The sequence below is a fragment of the Monodelphis domestica genome, chromosome 5 (genome assembly GCF_027887165.1).
Source record: "Monodelphis domestica isolate mMonDom1 chromosome 5, mMonDom1.pri, whole genome shotgun sequence".
Taxonomy (NCBI): domain Eukaryota; kingdom Metazoa; phylum Chordata; class Mammalia; order Didelphimorphia; family Didelphidae; genus Monodelphis; species Monodelphis domestica.
Genome location: NC_077231.1, coordinates 112,261,175 through 112,273,632, shown reverse-complemented (window position 1 = coordinate 112,273,632; position 12,458 = coordinate 112,261,175). Strand labels below are relative to the sequence as shown.

Below are 12,458 nucleotides of genomic sequence, written 5' to 3'. Positions count from 1 at the left end.
TTTTTACCCAAGAATTCACTCCTGGGTACAGGTACACTATTCATTCTGCCCTAGATTTGTGACCTAGAATTGGGGAGGGAGCATCAGAGCTTCCAGTCAGCACCAGTTCCTGAGCCCTGCCTGAGGTCACAGTGCCTGTCTTAATCCTCAGGCCTCGTTTAGTGCCTGGCCACTGAAGCATTTTGTTATACTCCTGCTTAGATCCTGTTCTCAGCTATCTACCAATCTCGATGGGTTTTTTTATGCCAACCTGGGCTGGAAATGTGATTTGCTGTGATTTTTTTCTTGCATTTCCCCATCAGCATTTAGTTTGGTGCCTTTTCTAGATGTTTGAGGAGTTTGTGAGGAGTAGCTTGCTGGGTTTTTTGCTACTCCATTATCATAGCCATGCCTTCAGAATTGCTCCTTTAACTCTAAAAAACAGACAGGAATCATGAGGTTGCAGGCTCACCCTATTTGAAACTGTCTTGAGTGCCTTGATTCAGAAGGCAGCAGAATGGGCAGGACACAATGAATGCTTCACAACAGACCAGAAGTACCCATTCCCAAGAGCTAGCATGGCGTAGTGGGTAGAGAACTTGCTTTGCCCTGAGGAAGAACTTGTTCAAGACCCACATCTGCCATATTTTGCCAATATGACCTTCAGTGAGTAATTTAATTTCTTAATGTTTTAGGTAACTCTAGAAATAAGATTGTGTTATAGACAAGGTGCCACTCTGCATTTGGGGAAGAGAGGTCCTTTTAAGAGCTTCCTATCCAGAGAACAGCAGTCTAATCAATCAATAGACATGTAAGCACCTGAGCACCATATTGCCCAATTAAAGGTAACAAAAAAGAAACTGGAAGAAAGGAGTCGGAGAATAAAAGCATAGAAATTCTAGGTTCCCCTAATCAGGAGCTAAAAGCAAAATTCAAAAAGTTAAGGTGATAAAAGCAGAAACAACAGTGAAAAAACAAATAAGATTTTGACATCAATCAAAAACTTTACTTCAGAGTTTTGAAAAATTAGAGGGAAGAGAGAACCTCCCCGAAGGAGTGGGACATGGAAAAGCTCCAGTTGTTTATATGGTGATAAGAAGTTTCAGCTCAACAAATATGTTTGTTGGATTGAATGAGAAACAGAAAATTTCATGTACTCAGAAAGACCCCCAGCCCTTACCTTATATGTAAGAATCAATACTGTGTATTGGTTCTAAGGCAGAAGAGTGTTAAGAGGGAGGTAATGACTTGCCCAGGGTCACATAGACAGGAAATATCTGAGGATAGATTTGAACCTAGGATTTCCCCTCTTTAGGCCTGACTCCATTCACTGAGCCACCTAGCTGCCCCCACCATGTGTACTTTTAATAATTTCAATGAGAGAATGATTATGCCAATGGAGATGACTGAAACTTTAGCTTCATGGGAACACATTACATCAGTAGCAAAACATTTTACTAGATTTTTCTCCAACATTAGTCAGATACCACCTTTCTTTTTTAAAATTTAATTTGATTTTGATATAAAACCTTTAACATCTATCTATATCAATTCTAAGATCAGAGGGGCAAAGGTTAGGCAATTGGGGTTAAGTGACTTGTCCAGGATCACACAAACTAGGAGGTGTCTGAGACCAAATTTGAACCCAGATCTTCCGGGCTTGGCACTGTGCTGACTTGCTGCGCTAACCTTTTTTTTTTCTATAACCAATTTGTGTGTGTGTGTGTGTGTGTGTGTGTGTGTAAATTAATCTGTCCCTTTCTCTACCCCTCCATTGAGCAAATTAAAAAAAAAAGAAATTCAATGTATATACATACATAGTCTAGTAAAACAAATCCCCACATTTGCCATTTCCAAAAATGTATACTTCTTAGTATAATTTTAATTTTATAATTTTATAAATATATTACAATACATAAATATGTTCTCCAGTATATTGATGGTGGATGAAGTTTACAAAGAGAAGGAACCGTGAAAGGAAATATTAAATCTAACTTGATTAATTCTTAAAAATAGAATTAAAATCAATTTTCAATTTCAAGTTCTATACTTGTGACTTACTCGTGTATTGAACATATATGGAATAGTTAGTTCCACACTTAGTGATTCATGTAGATCATACAAGGAAATAGTAGAAACCAATGTATCCTTGAAGGCTATAAAATTTGAACCCAGGACCTCCTTTCTCTAGGTCTGGTTCTCAGTCTACTGAGTTACTTAGCTGCCCCCATCTATAACAATTTAAGAACATCTAATAGATCCGGTCCCAAAAAAACACATGAATTTTTTGTTTTATATGCTGTTAAATATGAAAATGTACTTTACAAATAACAAATAAATATATTTATAGGCATAACTTACTTTCTACACACATAATACTACATTTAAATACAAAATTGACCTTACATATTACTTATATGTAACTTTATTGCTAAACTTAATTGCTACTTAGCTTTACTTAATTATCATCATTTTCTTCATTGTAATTTGGCTGTTTTGCCACAGTTTCTTCTGTTTCACAAAAACCTTTCCACGGAAATTTGTTTCTTTTTCCCTTTAAGAATGTTTCAATAGTGGGTGAAACAAGTTGTCACACAGCTCCAACTCATGATCTGTTGCATCTTTTTCTGGGCGTGTCTTTTCAATAAACTATTTAATTTTTCCCCAAATCCTCAACATTTCTTTAATCTCGCTTGTACTGATTGCCTCAATCCACCTCAGGCTCCTTCCCAGTCATTTTCTGCAAAACCTCTGTATGCTGCTGCTGCTGCTGTAACTCCTTCAATTGCTCTGTTGTCAGGATCCATGGTTAAAAGTTAAGGAATTTGCCTCCCCCCAAATAATAATGAAGGCAAAAATAAAGAAGAAAGCAAAAGCAATTCAATACAGATGTTTGCATGGCCAGATAATAGAGAAGTAAATGAGACAGCCTTGTGTAACTTGTGAAACCAAACGTTCAGCAGGCTATCTCATGGAGGGTGGTGGAAGCTCATGATTCAAATATCCACTCATGACTTAAAGCAAAAAATCCAGATCGTGACTGCTCGTATCTCAAATTGTTCATGACTTAAGGTGCTCGTGTTACTCTTCTCTCTCTCTCTCTCTCTCTCTCTCTCTCTCTCTCTCTCTCTCTCTCTCTCTCTCTCTCTCTCTGTCTCTCTCTGTCTCTCTCTGTCACATAAAATCAATACTTAGTATTGATAAAATTCTAAAATGGAAGATAAGGATTTAAAAAATGAAAAATGTAAAAGGAAAATAAGATACAATAGAACACAGGTTATGTTTATTTGTGGTTTTCTAAGTTACCATGCAACCTTCTGGAATCCTTATGAATGGCTTAGCAGTCCTCATTTTTAATTTGCGTTTGACACCACTGGTCTAGAGCAAGAGAGTGATTTAGGGATACCAATTTGGCACTATAGAAGATGAATCAGAGAAGAGGAAAGATTTGAATGAGACCAATTAAGATGTTATTTCAGTAGTACAGGAACTACTTAAAGTAGAATGATTTCCTTGTGAGTGGTGAAATGATAAGACTTGGCACTTCATTGGCTGTAGAGAATGAGTGAAAGTGAAGAGATGATAGTGACTCTATGTTTGGGGGGGCAGCTAGGTGACAGCTAATTGACTCATTGGATTGAGAGCCAGTTCTAGAGACCAGAGGTCCTGAGTTCAAATCTGGCCTCAGATAGTTCCTACCTGTGTGATCCTGGACAAGTCATGTAACCCCCCCATTGCATAGCTCTTACCACTCTTCTCCTTTGGAACAAATATCCAGTATTGATTCTTTGGTGGAAAGTAAGGGGTTTTTAAATAAATGAGTCTTTGGGTGATTGGAAGAACGGTGGTGTTTTTGAAAGAAACAGTAAGTTAAAAAGAAGGGTGGGATTAAAGGGGGGAATAATGAATTGTTTTCAGCATATGAAGAAATCTGAGCAGGTAATAGAGAAGAAATCTTTTCTTCAGGTAGTTTTCCAGGAATCTCGCAGAATTTTAATTTTAATTTTGAGATCCTATTGATCTTTTTTTCTCTTTCTGCTCTACAGGATATAGCAGTTGGAGGGAACTTGCCAAGGCTCTGGCTAATAGAAACATTTCTGCTGTGCATCCAAAGTTCTATCATCCCCAGAAACAGGACTTCAAGGTAAATACAAGTGTTAGCCTGGGTCGCCTATACTTAGACGGGTAATAACTCTTCCCTTTGTTGTTTCCCCAACCTTTGAGGAGACTTATACTTTTTCTCTTTCCTTTGGTAAAAGAGGGACAAAGCAAGCATTGGCCTCAGCCCCTGAAAACATTTCCCAGACTGCTTGGGGGAGCCTGGTCAATCCTGTCCCCTGTTCACTCTGAAATTCCTAAAAAGAGCTGGGGAAGATTTTTCCCTAGTCTGTTTTAGCTTCCTTCAGTAGAAAGGGGACCAGATTTGGAATCAGAAGTCCTAGGTTTGAATCTCACCTCTTCCTGCTATTACCCCCCCCCCCCTGCATATAACATCTGGGTTAAATTTGGGTGAGGGAGAAAAGGAAGAGAGAGTAAAAAGAGAGAAAAGGGAAAGGAGAGAAAACTAGAGAGAAGTAAAAGAAAGAGAAGAAAGAAAGGAAGAAGAAATGAGAGAGAGAAGAGATGAAGAGAAGAGAAAAGGAGAAAGAGAAGAGAGAAATAGGAGAGAAGATAAAGTAAAGAGGAGAGAGAGAGAGAGAAAATTTATTAAGAATTTGCCATGAGCCAAGCACTATGCTAAGTGCTTGAAATATAAATATAAGTAAAAAGAAAGATAGTTTCTTGTAATTTTTTTTTTGCTTTCTAAAATAGGGGAGGGAATTGGGTGAGAGAAAAAGCTGATTTTTGTTTGAAAAGAAAAGAAAATTTAATTCTAAAAAAATGAAATAAAATAAAAGACAAACCTTTGCCCTATAGGAACTTACATTCTTTTTAAACCTTTACCTTCAGTCTTAGAATCATTACTGTGTATTGTCTCCAATGCAGAAAAGTGGTAAGGGATAGGCAATGGGAGTTAAATGACTTGTCTAGGGTCACACAGCTAGGAAGTATCTGAGGCTAGATTTGAATCCAGGGCCTCCCTTCTCCAGGTCAGACTCTCAATCCACTGAGCCACCTAGATGCCCCCCAAGAGCTTACATTCAATTGGGGGAGGGGGGGACACAGTGCATAAAGACAGTACATAAAAAGGAAACCGCATATCTGGATGTGAGGAATGATACTTTCATGGAAGGAAAGTGGAGAAATCATCTTGAGAATCATGAACTGAATCAGCTTTGAAGGGAGCATGGCTGGCATGGATGCTTCCTTGAGTAGAGGCCCCATGGAGAACTTTCCATTAGGGTCTTCAGTCTTGTCAGCATGAAAAGGCGGCTGGGGCAGAGGTGGAGGAGGAATCTGGGGAGACCTGGGCTAGGCTAGATTTGAAGAACTTTATCTCTCTGGGACTCAGTTTCCTTATTTTTAAAAAATGAAGAGGTTAGTCTAGATGACCTATTGAGCTCTAATTCTTTCATTGTATGGGGAGGAAAAGTAAAACAATGTAATAGAAAGAACAATGAACTCCTTTCCATGATATAGGAAGGATATTTACTGACAGAGTAGGGTGTATACAGAGGTGTGTGACCAAGGGGGTAATTGGCTTAGAAGCCATGCCATGTGCGACTGGTAGTAAGAAGGGGAAATCTTAGGAATTTCTCTTTTTGTGCCAGTGCCTAGCAAAATATACTTCAAGTATCTGAAGGCCATTTTGTGGGAGAAAGATTAATTGAGGAGTGCATTTTAGTTTAACGTAAGGAAAAAAATCTAGGCAATTACAGTTGTCAAAAAGTGGAATGGGCTTCCAGAGGAGCTGGCACATTTTAAAGTCTGCTGGAAGTCTTCAAGCAGAGAATGAATGAAGCTGAGGAGAGTCCCATTCAATTATGAGTTGGACTAAAATACCTCTGAGTCTCTTCCAACTCTGGAATCCTCTAGTTGTAGATTGAGGAAGAAGGGAAATGTAGGAGATGGGGAGATATTTAGTTTCTCTTCAGAGAGCTCATTACTTAATTGGAGAAGGTAAACACACTCAGAGGATCGCCACATCCTAGATTATCCCCTTCATTTGCAGATGAGGGACCTGAGACCCAAAGAAGTTAAGAGACTTGGCCAAGGTCAAAGAGTGAGTAGCAGACCTAGGATTCAAACCCAGAACCTCTGCCTTTGAGCCTCCTGCTCCTTGTAGCACAGTGGATTAGAGCTCCAAGGTGGTGTCAGGAAGATCCAGCCTCAGATACATCCTAACTGTGTGATCCTGGGCAAGGCACTTCATTCCTCTTTGCTTCCATTTTCTCATCTGCAAAATGGGGATTAAAATGGCACCTGTCTCCCTGGGTCGTTGGGAAGATCAAATGAGATAATAATGGCAAAGTACAGTACCTGGCAAGTAGTGCTATAGGACTATTAGTTATTATTATTATTAAATGTTAGCTACTATTCCATTGATCCACATTTCATTGTTTGAGGAAGTCCCAAAGGACAGCAGATCAAATGTATACTCCACAACTCACCAAGCCCTTGGCTTCCAATGACCCTTTGAGGAGGGGATTATAAATATTGTTCATCCCATTCTACAGATGAGGAAAGGAAGGCTTAGTGAACCTAAGTGACTAGCTCATCCCATGGATAAGAAGTAGCAGAGCTCAACATCTAACCCAAGGGTTCTGGTTCCAAGGCCAGTGTCCTTTCTAGTCCACCATGGTGCAAAACTAATGCATATGGAGACATCTGAATGTGAATGGTAATCGAGTAAATGGAATTCATTCATTCATTCATTCATTCATTCATGTTGAATATATAATGTTAATGTGAAGAGAATCTCTAGTTAATCTCTAGTCTAGATGGTAAGTGCATAAAAGAATTACAAACCAGGATGTAATTGGAGTAGTTTTGTTGTGGGTCTTAATATAGAGAATTCCCTGAGACCAGGAACTCCATCATCTTCTGCATTCCACAAAAATGTCTCATTCAGGGCTCTGAAAACTTAGGGCACTTAAATAAACAGATTATTGGCTGCAGCAAAGCATGATCCTGAAGCTTATAGCTCTAACCATCAAGTCTTCTCCCAAGCTCTGCTTTTTTCTGCACCCTGCATCTCTTTCTGCCTCATTTCTGTCAAACTCATCGTTTTCCTTTTGGTTTTGCTCTGTGCTGTGATGCTGCTTGGTGGCCCAGGTCCAAGAGTCGGACAGAGGGGGGCTCAGGAAAGAGAGCTATCTGCAATGGAACAAGCCTGTTCCCTGGATCTCAGAGGTGGGACTCTCATTGCGGCGCCTGAACTTTCCTATGTTTCCTTTTCTTTTAAAAATAATTTTAGGGCAGAGGGCAATGGAAAATGTTTCCTAAGTGTATTTGCATCATACAGACTTGGGATCTGAGAGCTCAGTGGGATCTTAGAAATGATTTAATTCATTTTCCAGAAGGCTTTGGGGAGTCACAGCCACTTGTAGGATTAAAGTGCCAGATTAAACAAGGTCTCTGTAGCCAAGAGTTTGAACTCAGTTCTGAAGGCAAATCCAAGTGTTCTTTCCACCATGCCACACTATAATGAACAAGTTGTTCTTCATATTGGGAATTTTTATCTCTCAGGATAGTGGTTATCATTGAATTTTCCTCCGATAGGCATTAGGTCAGTAGTAAATAATATACCCCCATTTTACAGAGAGAATTGAGAGGTAAAAGTGTGGGAAAAGTCTTGCTGAGGATCACAAAGTACATTTTAAATGGCAACTTATACCTTGTAGGGGTGTCCCCTATTTCCAACCAGCCCTGCCCCACTCCTAGGGAGCACAGCAGTATTATTCTTGAGATCCTTTAGATTGTTTTAAGTTTTTGCTTCCCGATTCACAATTCCCCAAATCCTATCCTTTATGACATATGAAAAGGTAATAGTTGTAAGTTTTTCTTCATGGAGATATTGGACACACCGAAAAGACCCCATAATCACAGTGAGCTTATGTATGTGAACTTGTAAACAGATAAACATACAAACCAAGTGTCATAAAAACTTGTCAACACATATTTTGGTGGGGTAGTTGAATTTGTCATTTAGTCATTTTCAGTTGCATCCAACTCTTCATGACCCCATTTGGAGTTTTTTTTTTTGGGCAAAAATAACTGGGGTGGTTTGCCATTTCCTTTTTTAGCTCATTTTTACTGATGGGGAAACTGAGGCAAACAGGGTTAAGTGACTCACCCAGAGTCATGCAGCTAGGAAGTATCTGAGGCCATATTTGAACTCAGAAAGATGAATCTTCCTGATTCCAGGTCCAGTGCTCTATCCACTGTGCCAACTAGCTGCCTAATGATATGTGTGCATACACACACACTCCCTTTAGCTGCTTACATCACAATCCATGTGACTCTTGTTTATGTCCTCGAAGACATTCTCCACAAAAGGTCTTCCCAGTGTACTGTAGGCTTCCTTTTTGCCTTGTGTAGATGCCAGGGCTCTGGCCTCAGTGGCCTCAAACTCTACATCTGTGATCCCTTACCCTAGACCCTAGTCTACCTCCTTTTCTGATCACATACATCTTAGATGATATCTTTGCTGCCATTTTGGGCACATCTTTGGGAACGGTCTTCAGACCACCATCTGTTTCTCCATTGCTCTTTGTGTCACCTGCCATTTTGATTCTTTCGAGGTCACGGCGATTCCTAATCAAGCCACGACACTGGGATGTGCCTTCAATTGAATTTAGTGAATAATTGGGAGCATGTTTGTATTAAAGATGTTTCAGGGAACAGTTTGGAATTTTTGAAAATTCTAAGCAATGTTGTAAGTGCAAAATGGCATTTGCCTGATCTCTTCTTCCTATGGAATTTTTTTCTCTTTCTGCAGTTTGAAAAAAAATTATATATATGATATATATCATCACATATAAGCATGTATAAGACACATACATTTGTGAGCATGATTGAACATGTGTACATATGGAAGACAAATACATGTTGTATGTATATTTTGCATGTGTGCGCATGCTTGTGTGTGTATATGTATATATATATATATATATATATATATATATATATATATATATATATATATATATATATATATATATATATACATACACGTGTGTGAATGTGTATACAGGATGTCCCAGAAGTCTTAGTATGATTACATGTGCACACACACACTATAATCCCACAATGTGAAAAATTCTAGAGGAGAGTACATAGCACATTGCAAAGGTCATGTATGATAATCTACACACATACACCCCTATGCAGCAGCTCCCTATAATCCACATATTTGAACAATAAATATTCTTTATACATTTGCTCTTTTTGTCCATACATAGATGGAGTTTTTCTTGCATGCTTATGGATCTTGTATTCATGGGTTTGATCCATTTAGTTCAGTATTAGCTACAAAGAGGACCAACCATTATTGTCCTCTAATAGTAATAATAATAATAGCTAATATTTACATAGCACTTTAAGGTTTGCTAAGTATTTTACATATATTATTTCATTTGATCTTCCCAACAACCCTTGGTATTATTATCCCCATTTTACAGATGAGGAAACTGTGATCAGAGAAGCTAAAGGATCACTAAGTCAGTAAATATGGAGTCAGGATTCCAGTTTAAGTCTTTCTGATTCCAAGATCATGCGCTCTATTTCCATTTGTTTTGTTGTTATTGCTCAGTTGTTTTCAGTTGTGTTTAATTCTTCCTCACAACATTTGAGGTTTTCTTGACAAAGACACTAGAGTGGTTTGTCATTTCCTTCTCCTGCTCATTTTACAAATGAGGAAACTAAGGCAAACAGGGTTAGATGACTTGCACAGGGTGACACAGCTAGTAGGTATCTGAGGTCAGATTTGAATCTTTCTGACTTCAGGGCTAGTACTATCCACCTCACTGTCCCATTTCCATCAATAGAAAGCCCATTTCCATTTGGATTGTATCGGAGTGCAGTGCATTCTCTATAACTATGGCAACACCTTAGAGAATGTATATTTCCCCGATACCAATTATGTAACAGAGTTATCCCTGCGGTTGCACTTGTCAAGAAAAAGTGTTTTGTTTTTGGTAATCTTACCATATGCATGGGAGATACTTTCTTGTAAGAAGGCTTAGACTAGCTGTCCACTATCTTTCTGTGCCTTAGGTGACCAAGAAACAGTTGTTCAAGCCTTGGTCCCTGGGACTAATTAAGCCTCAGCAATGGTTTTATTGGCTTAAAAAAAAACAACAACAAAAACCCATACCGTCAGTCTTGGAATCAATACCATGTATTGGTTCTAAGGCAGAAGTAGAGTGGTAAGGCACTTGGCACTAGGCAATTGGGGTTAAGTGACTTGCCCAGGGTCACACAGCTAGGAAGTATCTGAGATCAGATTTGAACCTAGGACCTCCTATCTCCAGGCTTGGTTCTCTGTCCACTGAGCCTCCTAGCTGCCCCCATCAAAAAAAAAATTTTTTTTAATTCATTAAACCCAGATTAAGCACTCCATAAAAGGAACAGATATTTCCTTTCAGTTTATTAGGGAGAACTAAGTGGTTCTATTAAAAATGGAAGAAATACTTCAAAGGGAAAGTATAGGGAAAAAATCTGAAGGGAATCCTAATCTGAGTCAGTTGACTGAAGGACAGAATAATAAAGGGAGAAAGAGAAGGAATAAGGACTCCAGGAACTAGGTAATAAGTATGAGGCACCTCTCTCCATCCATGGACTCTTCTAGGATCACAAAGGATCAGAGCAGGTAGGGATCTTAGAGGTCAAATTCTCTCCTTTTACAGATGAAGGCAGTTAGGTTCAGAGAAGTGAGTCCCTTATGAACCCACAGCTAACACCAAAAAAAGAAAGAAAGAAAGAGATAGAAGTCATTCAGTTAGGATAGAGGATAAAGAGCTTGATGAGTGATACTGGGGTGACTGTCCACCTAATATTAATAATAAAAAGGTTTGTCAATTAATCAAAACTTTGATAAGCCTGAGGAAAAATCTGTTTAGTTACTTATGGTGGACAATTACAAATGGAGACAAAATTCTTGCTAAAGATGCTATACTTTCTAGTATTTTATGTTAGAAAGCGGGGTATATTGGGGCAGCTAGGTGGCCCACTAGATAAAGCATTGGCCTAGAGTCAGGAGGACCTGTATTCAAATCTGGCCTCAGATGTTTCCTAGTTGTGTGACCCTGGGCAAGTCACTTGAGCCCATTTGCTTCACCCTTGCCCTTCTGTCTTAGAATTGTTACTAGGTCACAAAGTAAGGGTTATTAAAAAGAAGAAGAAGAGGAAGAGGAGGAGGAGGAAGAGAAGGAAAGAATGTAGTTATTCTCATATCATCACCATCATCATCATAGCTAGCATTTATGTAGCACCTATTGTATGCCAGACATTGTGCTAAGTGCTTTTTTATACATTCACAACAATTCTGGGAGGTAGATGTTGTTATTATCCCCATTTTTGCAGGGGAAGAAATTGAGGCACAGAACGGTTATATGACTCGTCTAGGGCCATGCATTGTGACAAGGAAATCATGTTAAAAGACTGATATATATTAATTTAAGGTTGCCAAGGAATTCAGCTATGTAATTCCTAAATGAAAACTCAAGTCAGCCGTCAACTTTTTATAGAGTTTAATTACAAACAGGAGGAAGAAAGGAATTAGAGATATAGAGAGAGAGGGAGAGAGAAAGGGGAGAGAAGGGAATAGGGCTTAAATACCCCTTCTGTTTAGGCTGGGCCAAAAGGCCCAAGCCCTTAGATAGCTGAGGCAAAGAAAAGAGATCAGTCCCTATTACTCACGTGACCAAAATGGAGAAACAGTCTTAGGGGCCTCCACCTCCAGCTTCCTTCAGAGCAGCACCACCTCTCAGAGCCAAAAAACCCTCCAACCAACCACCCTCCATCCTCAGACCCCTCTATCTTTAAGGAAACCATCCAAGTTCCCTCCCCTCAGTTCTCACATCTACCAATCACTGTCCATCATTTTCCCTGTGCCAATGGTGGCTCTAGCTTAACCCAGGACCGCCCAGAGGTCTGTGGCTTTGCACATGTCTGTTGAAGGTCATATTCTCAAATAATTAAATCTTGATCTTTTGCTACAGCCCTTCCTAAATCCTGTTACCCTGAGTAGGGTAGAGTTTGGAATAATTAAATTTTGATCTATGCTGCAGCCCTTCCTAAATCCTATTAGGACTGAGTAGGGTGGAGATTGCAATTTCCAAGACCTGGTTCTGTCATTCCAAGTATTTCCATTGTATCAATTCTAAAATCAATCATAACTCAAAGAAATTCCTGTTCTATGCTTAAGCATAGGTCAAAGCCCTTTCCATTGTTCAGCAAAAGGTTTCTGTCCTAAAGTAATCTTAAGAAGGGAGGAGAAGGAACCTCCCATGCCAATGGGGTTCACACTCTCAAGAGGAAATTTTCCAAGTATGAAATTTCCCAATGGTGAAATTTCCAACATTTATAAGTCTAAG

General features: G+C 39.1%; 1 protein-coding gene across 2 annotated transcripts in view; it reads left to right on the top strand.

The window, feature by feature from the left end:
- The window catches only part of B4GALNT3 (beta-1,4-N-acetyl-galactosaminyltransferase 3), a 144,161-nt gene that overhangs the window by 103,591 nt on the left and 28,112 nt on the right, over positions 1-12,458 (top strand). The window contains exons 2-3 of one of the 2 annotated variants that reach the window (XM_001373124.4): positions 4,026-4,123; positions 7,195-7,272. In XM_001373124.4, coding sequence (XP_001373161.2) covers positions 4,026-4,123; positions 7,195-7,272 — 176 coding nt within the window. The remainder of the gene's footprint in view (positions 1-4,025; positions 4,124-7,194; positions 7,273-12,458) is intronic. The other variant, XM_007503794.3, reaches the window with a different exon arrangement.